Here is a 19,164-nt window from a genome sequence, read left to right on the forward strand (position 1 = left end):
CAAACACTTTAGATGTGAGAATTGGTTTTTACCTTAATGTTAGTATCAATTGTGCTTTGTTTTTCTTTTCTTTTTTTCACCAAAACCATTTAAGCAGAGCAAGCTTGAATTAAACAGTTTTAAAACCTGAGTAGCAAACTTTGAGTGCACAGTGACAAAGCATGATTATGGCAATTGAAATTGGTTTGATATTCTTTCCAGACCCAAAAGAAGCCTTGGAATTTGCAACCTTTTACCAAGTCAGAGACATGTAACATAATTGCATAAACTTTACATTCAACAATGAAAATTGTTGAATTCCTCTGGTAGACCACAAAGGGGTTTTGCCTCATATGATTAACATAAAGAAAGCACACACTAGAGACCAGACTCTCAACTAGACTTACTTCTAGAAAATGTGTTTGACTGTTTCTCACTCCGTCACACGCTATCATTAACCTTTTGTTTGTTATTCCAAGATAATGACACAAATAATAATGATTATGCCTTAAATGAGATAAATAAGTTAAGAAACACCAAAGGGTAAAAGAAAGCATAATGGAAGCAGCCTTTTAAGAACAAAATCAACCCCCACATACCTAATTCTTTCTTTTTATCAGTTATATAGTACTGAATGAACCCCTTTTCATATTATGAAAACCCAAAAGGCATGGTCTATAACCTATATGATATTCCAAAATCCAAAATGATTCATGACTATGCTCACCTAATTCCAACTGGCATGCTTTTATGCAAACAAACAGTTACATTCACATGCATTTCACATCAGTTAAGAATATACAATCTCTGACTTCTCTACTTATTCTAACTCAACCTCTTCCAATTTCCAAAGAAAGCTTTAGTTTGTCCAACAATTTACATGGATAGTTCGGCTATGAAGAATGCTACAAGAGGGCGTTTACCATGTGTAAAGGTTTAAGTTTCTCAGTGGTCAAAGAAAGACTCAAAGGACTGACAGGCCTCAAATAATGGTTATCTTTACACACACTATTTGTTGTTTGTCATTTTCCTTTTTGTTTGGTGGCTTACTTCTTCCATCAAACACACCACAAATGCATTCAGAACTTGATAGGTTATAACTACTTGTTGAAGGACAGTGAGTTTGCGCAAAAGAAGAGGGTTGGACAAAGTCAAAAGTTTGAAATTAATTAGGAAAATACAAAACTTTGTCAAAGATGTCAGGCTTTTCGAGCAGTGTTGGAGCCTGGCCACAAATGAATAATATGGTTAGAGGAGCACCTAATTCCCTTAGAGGCTCAGTGTCAGGATAATAGAAAATTAGTCTATATGGTAAGTTTTGTAGTGATTTATGGGCCTATAAATATAATTGTCTTTGTCAGCTCAATAATGCAGTTGCAGCGTCTGAACATAGCTGAATGAATGACAACAGAAGAGGAGACGATCGAGACTGTAAGATAATTAGTTAGTTCATGAACATTTTAACAGTGTAGACAAGTGACAGCTTCCCCTGGAATTTCAGGACCAATTTACCATAGGACAAGGTAAAATCTTGACACATTTTTGCAGGTTTCACACTTACCATTGTGGTTTGGTTTGTGTATTTTACAGCAGTGTGATGGTACCGCTGTGTACTGGGGATATGGTTACTCTTTCAAGAGATTGCAGAACTTGCCAATTTTAGAGATCTTGAATTTTGGCATCCTAGACTGAAACGCCAGGCTTGTGTAGTCAAGATTTTGAATAACGTGTAAACAAAATGTTCTTTTCAACAAATTCTCTGATTTTGATTAAAACTTGTTAAAAACCACAAGACCATGAATAAAACTAAATATAAAGTGAGATTCGCATCATTTGATAATTTTTAATAAATTTCGGCCAATAATTAACACTTATCCTTTTCATGTTAAGTTTCAGGATTTTTAATATTATTACATATTTATAATGAATAATCAGTATTAATAATAACAATAATAGTATAATAATTTTTCAACGTAAGAGAAATGGAATCAGAACAGCTAGCAGTTTGTAGTACTGAACCACCCTTACCCCCTCCCCCAACTAGAAAAAAGAAAAACTGTAAACTTTAATGAAAAAGTAAACACGTGGTAATCTTAACAGTTGATTTTACAATCAGTGGTTATTATTGCAGTTTGTCTATCTCCTAAAGTGCGTTTTTTTTTACTTTAAAGGAGTCAAATCCCAGGTACTTTGCCATGTTAAGCATGTGCACTGCAATCTGCAACATCTAAAAACACTATAACTGGAATGTGCAACATCTATAAGTATGTGCAATAAAGAACTTAAATATTAAACATATTTTATTACACAGGAGCTAATCGAATCATCTTGCAAAAATAGTACATGAAAGTCACCAAGATGTTTCACATAGATTTTGCAATCAATCAAGACACGACTAACCCAGAGCAAATAAGATGCTAAAGAATCAATGAAATTCATTCAAAAAAGATTATGTACAAATTAATAATTTAAACCAATCAAAATGATCCCCTCCATTATCACCAGCCATCTCATCAATGTGACAATCTGTGATTGGTTATACCCTAATTTTGGTAAGGTTAGCACCTTACCACCCACTGAATAATTTGTGAAATTCAGGAAAAAGAACCCAGAAATTCACCAGTCTCTGTGGTATGATTTCATGAGTTAATGATCATGAGAAAAGGGTAGGGGTAAATCACCAGCTTGCATCTTGAAAACCTGATATCCCCTCCCAACCGTCCAAAACAAGAAAGTTCCCATCAACTTGAGAATCTCACACTCCCTTCTCTACTTGCCTCTTCTATATCCACAATGAACTCATCAATTATGACTATCCATGAGATCAGCAAGCGTTATTTTTCCGCAGTTGCCAGCATCTAGTCTATCAAACTTCTCACTAACCTGCATGATGTCCTTCTCAGATACTATTCCCATCTCCTTGAGCTTGTATATAACATATTCGGATTTACTGCATCTCCAAAACTCAGTATATTCAGTAAAACCACAAAATGTTAAGTTGCCAAATTTGATCAAATAAATTAGCTAGCCTTCTTGCTAGGATAAAAAACAAAGAACATAATTCAAAAGACTAAACAGAAAATAATGATGCGACCTGAAGAAAAGGAAAAATGCAAATACGAATTTGACATTTGGAGATCGTTAAAAAATGAGACCTAGCAACTATTAGGACATTACTGTATGTACATGTTAGTCAACAATTCACAATAACAGAGAAAGATATGTCCATAACTACGAGAAACAACGGAAAGAATCTGCATGCAGACAATATTTCAAAATTATATCCTAGTGTCAACCATTATGGGGAAAAAATCAGATGAAAATTCATAGATGATGCAGCCAAGAAAAAAAACACAACATCAGGTTTTTCATTATAAAAATAAATCAATCAATTGAAAATATATTTTCTTGTGAAGCCCAGATGAATGGGTCTAGGTGAGAATTCATTAGTTGGCTCACAATTTTTTAAAAGACTATGACCTGTATGGAAATGCTACATGTGTGAAGCCCTTTAATCCATATACATAAGAACAAAAGAGATAGACAAATTTCTGCGAATTAAAGGGAGAATTAAGATTATAAACATACTACAACGCTATGGAAGAGGGTAATTGTGCAAAGATTAATACAAAAGACTGACATTATTGAAAATCTCAAGGATGTCAACAATCGAAACAATATACTAGGACAACAATTGATGAAATGATGTCAAAGGAATTAAAAAGACTTGCAAATGATTTTTCATTGATCAGGAAGAAGGCATATCTACTGTTCCTACTTCCAAGAGAGGTTATGTGGAAGGCCCTAAACAAACAAGGAGTACATAATGCCTATCATGACACATGTGAAGATAAAAGGTGAGTTCACAACAAATTTTCCTGTAAGTTTGTCTCAAAGGTCAACTTTGAGCCCCTATCTTTTCACCTTCGATTTAGATGTGTATGTGTTTACTAAGCATATGCAAGAGTCGATTCCATGACCCATGTTTAGTGGAGATGATAAAGTCTTAGTTAGGGAGCTGAGAATGGAGATAGACAAGGAAGTCAAAGATGCAGACTGCAGTGATAAGTCATGGAAACACATAGAATGTAAGTTAAATGAGACACAAATTCCAACTTAAAGGAGAAAATCGGAAACCATACCCTTACCACAAGTCACAGTCTAAGTATCTTGGCTCCATCATACAAAAGGATGGAAAAATGGAAGGTGGTGTATACCATAGGATTGAAGAAAGATGAATGATATGGAGGAGAGCATTTAATGTTATCAATGACAAAAAACAAAAGAATCACTCAAGCTTAGGGGAAACAACCGTTTATAGAAACTGGATCAGAAAAACTTAAGGAAAATGAAGTTTACAGAGATAATAACACAGTATATTTCTGCAATGAAAAGTATTATAGAAACAATAACTCTGGTTTTCCAAGGGTCCACTACACTCTCACATATATTTTCTTCCCTCCCCTTTTCTCTAAACCCCAAAAGAATATATTCTTTAACTAAGTTTACTAACATGGTAACTAACTCCTAACTACTTGTAACTACATCAATTAGCTCTACTCCCTTCTCCCTTATTTCTTCTCTCATAAACCTTTGTAATAGGAGGTTGTATCCTATCACAATCCCATAGCTACATGATGTGTCATGATATATAGAACTAAGTGTTGGGCCGAAAAGTTTATGAGAATAATCTCCATGTTACAGAGAAGAAAATCTTGAAATAGAGGAGTGAATATATTAGACATGACAAGATTATAAATGAATGCATTATAACTACACATGAGAAGACTTACAAACGGGACCTGTATTTGATTCCCTCCTTGAGCGAAATGTTAATATAATAAAGAGAAGACTTACAAAAGCCCCGATGAGGACAGTAGATCAGATGCAGAGTAGATCTATCACTATAAATAGAGAGATTGAGGAAAAACTAAAAGAAAAACAATTAGAAAGGATTTAGAGGTCAATGGCTTGGGTAGACATAATTCATCAAATTAACTCTAACATTGATTTTATTATGAAGCCTAGATACTTCAAAAATGGCAAAGTACACCAATACACACAAAAAAAACACTAAATGTGAATCCAGGGAATATCCTATAATTGTGTCATTTAATGGCTGATGTGTTTTGGAATACAGTATTTATGTGTCATACTTCACTAGATACCACTAACTATATAAAATGCAACACTTGGATTTTTCTAAAATTAAAATGCTATGTTTTTAGTGTAATATATGGAAATATTCAAAATGATTTCATCATATTTTAGACTACCCTCTAGCATCAGTTTCCCCATTGCCTCATTATTCCAAGATTAATTACCATGTTTTCTTATATAATCATGAGTTGTTCCTAATGTAGTTAGAAATATGAATAGGAGATAATATTTTATGATTTATCAAGACCTACTATAATTTGAGTTTGAGTCTAACTACTCCACAAAACTTACTTATAACATAGGATTGTACCCTTCTTATATAATATTTTTCAAGCTCTTACAAAATGAAAGTTGGTTAGCTTGAGCTACAAGCTAGCCAAATAAGATCTAATTGTCTTCTTCTTCTTCTTCAATAGGTTTTGGTTCTTTCTTCTTGGCTACTCCAACTATTACAAGTGAAAACCTTAATTGGAACAATTATTCGTGTTGGTCTGCCTCCATACAATTATGGTTTCGTGGTCAAGGACACCTTGACCACTTAGAAACAAAACTCAACTCTATTCATGATGCCGATAGATCCCAGTGGCAAAAGATTGATTTCCAACTGTGTGCTATTTTATGACAGTCAATTATCATGATATTATAGAGATGCTCAAATCCTCAAAAACATGTTTATCTTTTTGGAAGAATGCACAAGAATTTTTGCTAATGATATCCAACGTCTCTTTCATGCAACTTAAAGAGTAACTTTTCACAAATAGACCAACCAGGATATGGTCTCAAATTTGGTAAAGGCTAGGGCTACAGTAGAAAAAGTTAAAAGATTCTTGGTGGCAGACTCATTAGAGGAACTCAAAAAGAAACTGGATAAATATTATATGGTTTTGATTCTAAGAAGCTTACATTCAGATTTTAATCATGTTCATGATCAAATTCTAACTAGTGATCAAATCCCTTCTATGAATGGTTTAATTACTAGACTTATCTGAATGCCTAATATAATGAGAAATGACAATCAAACTAAAGTTATTGAAACATGCGCAATGGCAGTCTCTTGTAGAAGAGGAGGAGGAGGTCAGACCATACTAGGAGGATGTGGTGGTAGAGTGGACGTTTTCAATGCTCATATTGCAAGAGAATGTACCCAAAAACTTGTTATTTGCATCGTTTTCCCACAATCCGGCTCACATGTCTAAATTTGAAAAATTAGAATCTAAAATTTTTTATGAAGAGTACCAAGAATTTTTTAGGTATGTCAATCAAGGTCAATCCTCTTCTATGCCAAGTGTGTCAACCATATGCATTTCTCATCTGTGGAGGGTCAGTCCATGGCTTCTTGATCCAGGTGCCTCAGGCCATATATCTGGTAACATTTCTTCATTTTCCTCCATTTCTTACCCGAAAACTCCTTATCTTGTTACTGTTATCAATGGATCAAAAGTGGCATCTCAAGGAGTTGGCCAAGTTTCTTTATCTCCTTCTCTAAATTTAAATTCGGTCTTGTTCATTCCTCATTGTCCTTACAATTTAATTCCTGAATCAATTAACTTGTTCTTTAAACTGTTTTGTGACCTTTACTGCAAATTGCTAATTGCTTTGTTATACAGGAACATGGTACAGGTCATTTGATTGGAAATGGACATGAGTCATGGGGTCTTTTTTATCTGAAACCAAGTCCTTCAGTATCTTGTCTTGCAACTCCAGCCCCAAAACTTTTGCATGATTGTTTGGGTCACCCTGTCAAAATTAAAAATGATGATTTCTAGTCTCAAAAACATTCAAGCTTTAGATTGTGAATCTTGTTAGTTAGGAAAACATGTTAGATCTTTTTTTCCTAAAAAGTCTGAACATCTTATTAATTGTACACTCTCTAACATTGAATACTAATGTTCCTATTCATCATCGGGGAAATGCAACTCTCATTGTATGTTTCCTAATCGATATGATGTCTTCTTCCTCTCTTGAAAATAAAGTTTCTTACTCTATAATTTTTCTAGATGAACCTTATATCATGTCTCTCCACGTGTGTTTGGGAGTACTTGTTATGTTCATAATGCCTCTCAAAGTCTTGACAAGCTTTCTGCAAAAGCTATTAAGTGTGTCTTCTTGAGATACTCTTGCCTTCAGAAAGGGTACAAATATTATTCTCCCTCAACTAGAAGGTATTATATGTCTGTTGATGTTACCTTCTTTGCGAACACACATCTTTTTTGTCCTCCATGGAACATTCTTCCTCTGTTCAACAGGTCCTTCCTGTATCATCCTATGATCTATTGATAATTCCTTCTTCCTCTCAAACCCAAGCTCAAAGTGTAGATGACATTTTTCTACCACCTTTTCTAATATACCAGTGTCATACAAATCACTCCTTCATCCTTGTCTGAAGATACCCATGACTCAAATCCTTCACCCCCATATTCTCGTACCATGGATTCTTCATCCTTGTCACCTTCTCCTGACTTTGATAATGCTCCACCTATTGCTCTTAGAAATGTTATTCGATCTACTTATAATGCATATTATGTTTATAATTTTTTAAGTTATCATCGTTTGCCTCCTTCATATTCCTCTTTTGTTTTCTCCTTGTCCACCATTATTGTTCCTAACAATGTTCATGAGGCACTTGGTCACACTAGTTGACAACAAGTCATGATTGATGAGATGCATGCACTTGAATAGATAAGTACTTGGGAGTTTGTAACTCTTCCTCTTGGTAAGAAGCTTGTGGGTTGTAGATGGGTTTATGTTGTCAAGGTCGATCCCACTGGAGAAGTAGATCGTCTCAAAGCTCATCTAGTACTTAAGGGATACACTCAACTTTATGGTCTCGACTATTGTGATATTTTTCTCTCTTGTGGCTAAGATCAACATTGTTCGTGTTTTCCTGCCATGGATGTCATTTGCCAATGGCCTCTTCACCAGCTTCACATTAAAAATGCCTTTCTTCACTGTCATCTGGAGGATGAGATTTACATGGAGCAACCTCTTGGATTTATTTCTCAAGGGGAGTCTAGTTTAGTTTGTAAATTACATCGGTCTTTCTATGGCTTGAAGCAATCACCTTGGGCCTAGTTTGGTAAATTTAGTCATATTGTGCAGATTTTTGGATTCAAACGAAGGCAGATCATTCAATGTTCTATTGTCATACTTCTTCTAGGAAATGTTTATCTTATTATGGTCTATATTGATGATATTGTTTTTGCAAGAAATGATATCAATAGACTTACTCAATTAAAAAAACATTTATTTAGCCACTTTCAAACCACCAAAGTTTTGGGCTATCTAGAATACTTTCTTGGTATTGAAGCGGCACAATCAAAAGAAGGTGTGATCATTTCACAAAGAAAGTATGCTCTTGATATTTCGGAGGAGATAGGCTTGGAAAATTGCAAACTCATTGATTTATGGACTTCAATCAAAAGTTAAAGAGCGACCAAGGTGAACTTTTCTCAAACCCAGAGATATAAAAGGTTGGTTGGAAAACTCATTTATGTTACTATAACAAGATCTGATCTTTCTAATCTAGTGGGAGTTGTGAGTCAATCTATGCAAAACCCTCAAGTATGTAAAACGGAACCCAAGACAGGGATTGTTGTATGAGAACAAGGGAAATACTCTAGTCCTAAGATATTATGATGCAGATTGGGTTGGTTGCCATTGACGAGATCTACCATAGGATATTGTGTATTCCTTGGAGGGAACCTTGTATCTTGGAAAAGTAAGAAGCAAAGTGTTGTTGCTCGATCTAGTGCAAAAGTTGAATTAAACAACTCCTTCAAGAGTTGAAATTTTGTGAAAATGAGAAGATGAAGTTGTATTGTGACAACCATGCTCATATTGCCTCAAATCCAGTGTTTCATGCGAGAACTAAACATATAGATTGACTATCATTTTGTTAGAGAGAAGTTGTTGTCCAAGGATCTTATTACTGAGTTTGTCAACTCTAATACTTGCAGACATTCTAACTAAATCTCTAAAAGGACATAGGATTCAATTTATATGTTCCATATGTTCCAGGCTTTATGCATATGACCTATGAGCTCCAACTTCAGGGGGAGTGTTGAAATGTGTTGCATAATCAGGAGAATTATGTTATAATTAAGTGCAGATTCTATTTTATATTTATTAGGACAGATTTGTTAGTGATTTGATTTGATTTGTACAGCTTTAAACACTCATTATTTCTGGCTTTCATTGCCTATTATTTCTTTCTTTAATTAGGTTGTAAAACAGTCTATAAATAGAGACTGTAATCACATTTGTAAAATATCTCAGAAATATATTTCACTTATTTCTTTCCACTTGGTATCAGAGCTCCTGATCTAGGAGACTCTGCTTCCGCAAATTTTTTTTTAGCCTTCATTGCTGTAATCATTTTCCTTGACAGCCTTCATTGCTGCAATTATTTGTTGGACAGCCTTCATTGCTGCAACTTTCTATTTTCCTTATCCTTTCTCCATTGACCACCACCACCACCTTGCACCATTGACCATTACTGCCACCGCCATTGACCACCACCGACCACCACTGCCGTCGCTCGCCGGAACTGCCACTGCTCGCCGGAAACCGCCGCTGGCCGCCGGAAACCGCCACCGGAAAATTTTTCCGGCAGATTTTTTTTCCTGTGTGTGTGAACAGGATCAAATTTTGCCAATCTGAAAAACTCAGTTGGTTTTGAACTCTCATGGACTCCCTTAGTAAGCCATCTAGCTATTGTTCCTTTACTATGAGTGGTAAGAGTTCTAGTTTTTTATCCTTTAATGCTTCTAGTACTGAAAATATCTGGATTATAGACTCTGGTGCTACTGATCATATGACACCTCATTCCTCTTCTTTTTCATCCTACACTACTTTATCCGGTAAGCCATATATTACTATTGCTAATGGTTCCACTACCCCCATTAATGGTCGTGGTAACATTCACCTTCAACCTTCATTTCCTTTAAAAAATGTGCTTCATGTTCCCAAACTATCCAATAACCTCTTGTCTATTCAAAAGATTACCCAAGATTTAAATTGTACAGTGGTATTTTTCCCTTCCCATTGTGTTTTTCAGGATCTTGTCACGGGGAAGACAATTGGAATTGCTAAAGAGCAGGGCGGGTTATATTATTTACAGCATGAAGAAAGTAAAAAGGGTGCTAGACTACAGGCACACACTTCTAATCTTCAGCAAGGTCGTGAATCTTGGTCATCCTCTCAGATATGGCTTCAACACAGACGTCTTGGTCATCCTCCATTTAGTACCCTAAAGTCCTTATTTCCTGTTTTATTTACAAAAGTGTCTGCTGAGTCATTTCATTGTGATGTTTGTCAGTTTGCTAAACACCATCGGACAACTTTTCCTCCCAATGGTAATAAAAGTTCTAAACCTTTTGATCTTATTCATTCAGATGTATGGGGACCTTCACCTATTCCTAATATCTCGGGTGCAAAATGGTTTGTTTCATTTATTGATGATTGTACTCGGGTTACTTGGTTATTTCTCATGAAAGATAAGTCTGAAGTTTTTCACTTGTTTGTAAAGTTTTACAGAATGATTCAAACACAATTTGAAAGTTCAATTAAGAGATTGCGTTCTGATAATGGAAGAGAATATGTGAACCAAAACCTTTCCAAGTTCCTTGAGGAAAATGGAGTTGTTCATGAATTAACCTGTGTGGACACTCCTCAACAAAATGGGGTTGCTGAAAGGAAAAATCGTCATCTCCTTGAGGTTACTCGAGCTTTACTTTTCCAAACATCTGTTCCTAGATCTTACTGGGGGGAAGCAGTCCTGACTGCCACTTATTTGATTAATAGATTACCCTCTCGGGTTCTAGAGGGTGTTACTCCTATTCAGGTTATGACCACATTCTATCCTTCTATTCCCATGTTGAATAGTCTTCAGAATCGTGTCTTTGGTTGTCCTGCTTTTGTCCATGTTCATAGTCCTAATCGGGGTAAGTTAGATCCTCGTGCCATCAAATGTGTCTTCATCGGTTATGCCCCCTACAAAAAGGGGTACAAATGTTATCATCCTCAAAGTCGTAAAGTTTATATTTCCAAAGATGTCACCTTCCATGAAACAGAGTCTTTCTTTCCTAGTTCTCAGCTTCAGGGGGAGAGTATTCAAGAAGCTGAGGACCTTGAGTTGCCACCTTTTCCTTTGTTACAGGATTTCGTTCTTAGGAAGGATGACAAAGACCCTGCACCAACATCATTACCAGAGAAGAATAATGAAGACAAATATTTTGGAAAACAATATCAGCGAAGGCAACAAGAACCCGTCCTGGTCGAACAGCAACTTCAATTGTCTGAACCGGAGGTAAGAACTCATACCAGTGAGACTCTTGAGGACACCTTAAATACTGCTTTTGAACCTAACCTAAATGATTTACCTATTGCCTTGAGAAAAGAAAAAAGATCTTGTGCCAAATATCCTATATCCCAATTTGTGTCTACAGAAAAACTTTCTATGCAGCACCAGAGTTTTCTTTCAGCTATTGATTCTATCAAAATCCCTACATCGGTACAAGAAGCCTTAAAAGATGATAACTGGATTCGAGCCATGAATGAAGAAATGAGCGCGTTAGAAAGGAATGAGACTTGGGAGATTGTAGAGAGACCAAAAGATAAGAAAGCAGTGGGTTGTAGGTGGATATACACAGTTAAGTATAAGTCTGATGGCACACTGGATCGGTATAAAGCAAGGTTGGTTGCAAAAGGGTACACTCAAACCTATGGGATCGATTATGAGGAGACTTTTGCTCCAGTGGCAAAAATGAATACCGTCAGGATTATTCTCTCCCTGGCGGCACACTTTGGTTGGGCAATGCATCAATTTGATGTTAAAAATGCCTTCTTGCATGGAAGCTTGGAGGAAGAAGTATACATGGAGATTCCACCTGGGTATGGTATTGTTAATGAAGGGAATAAGGCGTGCAGACTTAAGAAGGCCCTATATGGTCTTAAACAATCACCTCGTGCTTGGTTTGGAAGGTTTACTCAAGCTATGGTATCTTTGGGGTACCGACAAAGCCAAGGTGACCATACTCTGTTTATAAAACATTCTCAGAATGGTAAACTCACTCTACTTTTGGTCTATGTAGATGATATGATTATTACAGGTGATGATGAGATTGAAAAACAAAATTTGAGGGAGAGACTAGCTGCTCAATTTGAAATGAAGGATCTTGGGAAGCTGAAGTACTTCCTTGGGATAGAGGTTGCTTACTCGAGACAGGGCATCTTTATTTCTCAAAGGAAATACATCCTTGATCTTCTCAAAGAGATTGGTAAGTTGGGTTGTAAGCCCACTGGAGTGCCAATAGAGCAAAATCATAGGATTGGGAATGATGAGGAAAACCCAAAAGTGGAGAAGACACAATATCAAAGACTTGTGGGAAAACTCATTTATCTTTCACACACTAGGCCAGATATAGCCTATGCAGTTAGTGTGGTTAGTCAATTTATGCATGATCCAAGAGAAAGACACTTGCAAGCAGTAGATAAAATTATTCAGTACTTAAAAGCCTCTCCAGGAAAAGGATTGCTATTCAAAAAGGGGGAAAACTTATCCATGAAAGTATATACTGATGCTGACTATGCAGGATCGATTGTTGATAGGAGATCCACCACAGGCTACTGCATGTTCTTGGGTGGAAATCTGGTGACATGGAGGAGCAAGAAGCAAAATGTAGTTGCAAGATCAAGTGCAGAGGCAGAATTTAGAGTCATGGCTCAAGGGGTGTGTGAACTCTTATGGATGAAGATCATACTTGATGACCTAAAAATAAAATATGAAGCTCCTATGAGTTTGGCATGTGATAATAAGTCCGCTATCAGTATTGCACACAATCCGGTTCAACATGATCGAACAAAGCACGTAGAGATAGACCGACACTTTATTAAAGAAAAGTTGGATGATGGTCTTATAGCCACTGAGTACATCCCTTCAAGACTCCAATTGGCAGATATGTTTACTAAGGGACTTCCCGCAAAACAATTCGAAGATCTTACTTGCAAGTTGGGAATGATAGATATACATTCACCAACTTGAGGGGGAGTGTTGCATAATCAGGAGAATTATGTTATAATTAAGTGCAGATTCTATTTTATATTTATTAGGACAGATTTGTTAGTGATTTGATTTGATTTGTACAGCTTTAAACACTCATTATTTCTGGCTTTCATTGCCTATTATTTCTTTCTTTAATTAGGTTGTAAAACAGTCTATAAATAGAGACTGTAATCACATTTGTAAAATATCTCAGAAATATATTTCACTTATTTCTTTCCACTAAATGTAATGTTCTTTTCTTCTTTTTTTATTATTTTTTCCTTATGTGTACGCAGCTCTAGGGTTAGGGTTTTCGGCAAGTGCCTTGCCTCTTCTTTGTATTCTATATACACATTAATAAAAGTCCAATAGTGTAGGTTAAAATACGTTGTCTTTCGATCATCTCTTTTATTCAAGTGTTCTGTTTTTAATTTAAATTAATGTTGTTATGCTCATGAAATAATGGATTGTAATCTGATAGGATTTATGCTTTCTATATAGAACCTTTTAATATAATATTAGTAACCTCTCAATCTACATTACTCATTTTTTTTCTTTGCTTTTACAAACAAAATACTACAGATTCTTCCTCTCGGAACAACTCCCCAATTTCGTCTTGAGAACAAGGTTAAAAGCTTTTGGATGGGATGTTGTGAGGGAACCTTTTCAGAATTATAAAGTTGTGAGGAGTGGTCCAGAGACTTCTCCAAATATCTGATGTGTGTATCATTCACAAAGGGAGACCTCTCAAAATATCTGGAAGGTGTATCATTCACAAAGGAAGATCTTCCCTGTTATTCAGAAAGATTGACCTTTCTTGCTATAACTGTCACAAGTTATGTCATAGTCATTGAGTACTGCTTCAAAGTTCAACAGACAACAAGAAGATGATCAACACATAGTTTCTGCCCATATTTTTCATCTTTTGTCCTTTAACTAATGTTAGTCAATTCCTCATTATTACATGAAATCTTTCAGGTCTTCATAAGTAACATGCAGGTAGCAATAATTGAGATAGATTTATAGAATGGACATGTTTCAAATATAGCAAACCACGAGGTGTGGCTCAGTTGGAAAACTAGGGGCCATTTGATTTGAGAAAATGTATTCTATTATCACATTTACTTAGAAAATTGCCACCTTTTTTATTGTGTTTTCTATTTTCAAAAGTCCACATACGTGATTAAAAACAACTTTCTATTCTTTCTTGTTTTCATTTTTTGTTTTCACAATTTCATATTCAAACTTTTGAAACAAGAAATATAGTGAAAATAGATAATGAAAACAAAATTAGTTTAACTCCATGTGGATGAACATTACTGCAGTGCAGGGTTTCAAAACCCACTAGAAGCACCTTGTGGTAAAATCCTAGCCACCAGTGCCCAAGTGGAGACTACTCCTTCCTTCACACCCAAAAAAAGGTTTAAAATAAAGTACAAATCTTTGGATTTTTTTTCTCCATAGGTATCCTCATTGTCTACTACAACTAAAGACATCAATTTTGCTTGAATTAGTTTGAACCAGATTCAAGATACAACTGGAGCCGGAATGAAGCAATAACAATATTATGAGACAAGGTAATAGAATAGAAGATAATGCTCTATTTCCATTCCAAAGAAACACATGAACTGGCAGTGAATAATGGATAGTATAGCTATCTGGTTCTAAGCTTAAACTCAATACAGTCTAACATAATGAGGAAAATATCACATCAGCACAAATGGAAACACTGATGTAGATAACCGTGTTGAGCAAGTAAAGCATGCTAACTACTATAACAGCCCAATAAGAAATACACTTCCTAGTTATTAAGAAGTGGACCTTAAACTTAACTCAATCTTATCAAACCGGCCTATAAGGTGAGGTTTGCATCCATTTATATGAAATGCCCTAATCTCTAGTCGATGTGGAATCTCCAACACACACTCCTCACACTGAGGCTACCAACTCGTGCGTGGTATAGGTGATCCGATAACGACCCAATAGCAGGTGGCATGATAAGCCCAATAAACAATCGCTAGGATAGGCTCGGAATAACTCTGATACCATATTAAGAAGTAAATTTTAAGCCTAACTACCATTTAAGAAATTCATTGAAAATTGCAGGTTGGCCTGAGATATCAGATGAAGTAGGATCCATGGTAGAAGGCTGCATAGGAACATTTTGGGCAACTGTAACAGGTCTAGGAGGACGACCATGTAAGGCATAATACCGATCATATTACTGGTAATAAATCATTTTTCTCTTCTTTGTCTACCTCTGATTATTTACCAACCATTACCATGACCAATGGCTCTAGGGTCTCATCCCATGGTGTTGGTACTATTCATCTTCTTCCTTCTTTATCTATTGATAATGTTCTTTATGTTCTTAGGTCTCCCTTAAACTTATTATCCATTAGTCATCTAACTCGTTCCCTTGATTGTGTTATTTCTTTTACCAAAGATTCTATTTGTTTACGGGATCGGAGTTCGGGACAGATGATTGGCACCAGATGTGAGTCTCGTGGTCTTTACCACCTACGAACATCTGCACATGTTGGCACGGTTATGGACTCTCCATTTCTCATTCATACTCAGCTAGGTCATCCTAATCTTGCCAAGATGCAGCACCTTGTCCCAAGTCTGTCCATAGTGTCTAGTTTGTCTTGTGAGTCGTGTCATTTAGGTAAACAAAGTCGCAATTCTTTTCCTAGTAGTGTCTCACAACGTGTTTCATCCCCTTTTTCCTTAGTTCACTCTAACATTTGGGGACCAAGTCGTGTTAAACCGGTTTTATGAAGTTGAGTTAGGCTTAAAGTTCACTTCTTAACACTAGTTAAGAATTTTATTATCTAGTTTTCTGATTTGATATCTGCAACAACAAGAAGCCTAAGAAGTAAAACCATATACCAAAAAAATTGAACTATAAATAAATAATAAATGCATACTCACTACTAGATGTGTGCATTCTCTACAATTTACAATGCATTCCCAATAATTACATCATATGTTATATTACTGAAGTAAAGGCCAAAAAAAAACTTAGTTAATATCTCTGGGCATTAATAACTCATACTTCAAAAGGTGGTCCGTGATGCATTTAAAGTTGAACCAAACAATGACGAAAAATACTGGAAAAGTCACAAATGGAAAACTTGAAGTTTGAATTTGGGTGAATCGATGACTGTAGAGGATTTGCAAAAATTACCGGAGATTATTTGAAACACGTCAGAAAAGTTCATGTCAGGAGAGACCAGAACCAAAGAGAAACTGGAATGTCATCCTGGAGATATCACAACCCTAGAAATCAATAGAAGAGATTACCAGAATAAAGAATTCGACCAAACTCATCAAAAGAATGTGTAGAGGACGAGATAAAAGTTTGAAGAGAAACATGGGTGTTAGTGCATGGCCAAGATGTCACGGTGATGGAAGAAACCAATGAAATAGATTGTCAAGAACTACCCAAAGGAGGACACATCAGAAAAATTCCTGAAACACGCTGATAAAATACATGTCGAAAGCTAGGATGGAAAAGAAGACCATTGGAATGAAAAACACAATCAGAAGAAGCCTGGACTAGCAGGAAGGAATAACACAGTGCAAGGGAGTTAAAACGGAAAAAGATGTACAAGGGTTAACATGACATGAAATACGATTAATTTGCAAGGTTAATCATGAAATTAAAGTATAACTCAATTTTAGGGCGCTCAGTAGCAAAGTAGTGACAGGACAGATCATGGAGGATGGTACCACTCTAATCCCATGATGAGACCAAATAATGATGTATTACTATGTCTTGGTGTATTTAATATGTTCATAAAACCTATAGCATAGCCCTTATTTATATAATCATAATCCTAGCTAATTATAAAAACAAAAAGGGGAACGAATTCTAGAGAATTATCAAACACTATGAATTATTGAATATTTGGTACCCAAGTCTAGGCAAAAGATATGTTTGATCAACTCCATCAACATCCTTTTTTTTTCCCTTTTGTCATTCTTATGGTTTAATCCACCATTTACCTTTTCAAGTTTCACTTTTTCAAACAAAGTTTCTGATGGCATGCAAGCTGTCCAATTTACCAAAGAACCATATACAGCTTTATGCCAACTGATGGGTTTTGGATACAAATGTTTATACTTTACATGATATCAAATAAAAGGAAATCACAAAGAACCAATTAATCATTAGATTACTGAGGCTCAATTCTAGGACAGTCACTGTAACAAAGCAGAGAGAAAATAGAAAAAAAAATAAGTAAGAATTTAAAATTAGTCAGGTGATATCTGTAGCATTTAACCAGATACTAAATCTACTTTAAAAAGTGGTTCATGATGCATGGCGTGGGGGGCTTGTACAACTAGGTGGTAAATACATTTCAGTGCTCTACTTTCATGAACAAGAACATCAATTAATGCAAAAAATCACTGAATTTTTATGAGATCAAAATGAATCAGTCCATACCTCACAAAGCCATTGTTGTCTATGTCTGCAGCAAGAAACTCAGAAACAGTCATATCCTGACCAAGAATCCACTTCGCCATCCTCCTCTGCCGCTTATCCACTCTTGCCTCGGCCAAATAGAGGAACGCTCGAGCCACAGCAAGCGTTGACACGAGCAACCAAATTGCAGCAAAGATCCGGCCATGCATGGTCTTGAAAGCATGGTCTCCATACCCGACCGTAGTAACCGACATAACTGAAAGATAAAAAGAGTCCAACCATCCAAGCTTCTCCACAAAATGCATAACCGCCACACCTATCCCAATACAAATCACCACAACTCCCAACGCCAGTGCCACCTTCAATCGAATCCTCATCCTCCCTTTCTTCACATCAATTATATAGGACTTCCCGTCCTTCTCACCCCTCCTCCCCTTCACTGCCGTCAACATATGATTCTCCTGCAAATCAAGCACATAGCTAACCATCCCACTCAGCAATATGTCTATAAATCCAAACCCCACCAACACAAACAATATAGAGAAAAGCTTAGTTGCTGTGCTATTTGGAGTGATGTCACCATATCCTATTGTGCACATTGTGACTATACAAAAATACAATGCATCAACTACAGGATGAGTTTCAGTAGCTGTAAAATTATGACGATTGAACCAATAAATGACAACCCCTAATGCCAGATAAAGAACAAGAAGAATCACACCCTGCCGCACAACACTCTGGCTGCCAAATTGCGGCCTAGGAACAGAGGATTGGGGGTTGAAATCGCTTATCACCGCCATGGCCGGCGCGGTTTTGGAGCGGTGAAGGTTTGTTTTCCGCCAGGAGTAATTGGGGTCAAGGAGCCAAGAAGATAGCTGTTGCTGCTGGGAATCAAACCGTGACGGCGATGCATAGTCCTGCGCGGCAGAAGAGGAACATTTTGGGGAATTGAGGGGGAGTGTTAAGGCATCGGCCAAAGGTGAAGGGTCCCTTGGAGAAGCACAAACAGGACCAAAGATGAGACGGTCCTTGAATTCCATGGGGGTCATTGGAAGAACCATTTCATCGTGCTCTGGCAAAGGACATAGCGGTGACAATGGTTGAGGCTTCTTTCTGGGGCTGAAATATGGGAGCAGAGGCTCCTTTTCCATAAGGGTATACGATTTTAAGGGTTCAGAGAAAGATAAACGATTGAACGCAAGGAAAGACGGTGGCTTTGGAGGAAGGAAGAGTTTTGCAGAGAAGGGTGAGTTTGGGAATGGAGGTAAATTGGTTGAGGAAATGCAAAAGAGAGTCTTTGTGTAAAGAGTTTGTTATGAGCAAAGTGGGAATGGAAGTTATAAGAGATAGAGAAAGGAGAGAGATTTGCATTGCATTTGCAGTACATAACATAACATAAGATAACATGGGTACAAGAATGAGGACGGTGTTGACATGGGAGGTGACAAAACATGTTTTCTGTAATTCATTAATCTGGGTACCACTCGTTCTCAAGGTAGATGCTACACTCACGCGCTTCTTGGGGGCAAGTGGCCCAAATCTTTTCTTTTTT

The 19,164-nt window shown here is 36.5% G+C and overlaps 1 protein-coding gene across 1 annotated transcript; it reads right to left on the minus strand.

The window, feature by feature from the left end:
• Positions 1–2,244: 2,244 nt before the first annotated feature.
• On the minus strand, positions 2,245–19,164 carry KCO6 (Ca2+ activated outward rectifying K+ channel 6). Its single transcript, XM_068613578.2, has 2 exons — positions 17,634–19,164; positions 2,245–2,929 (listed from the first exon to the last, which is right to left on the minus strand). The coding sequence occupies exons 1-2, from the start codon at positions 18,761–18,763 to the stop codon at positions 2,782–2,784; spliced, it is 1,278 nt and encodes a 425-aa protein (XP_068469679.1). The 5' UTR covers positions 18,764–19,164; the 3' UTR covers positions 2,245–2,781.

This window comes from Phaseolus vulgaris, chromosome 2, assembly GCF_051622355.1.
Source record: "Phaseolus vulgaris cultivar YP4 chromosome 2, ASM5162235v1, whole genome shotgun sequence".
In the NCBI taxonomy this organism is placed as follows: Eukaryota; Viridiplantae; Streptophyta; class Magnoliopsida; order Fabales; family Fabaceae; genus Phaseolus; species Phaseolus vulgaris.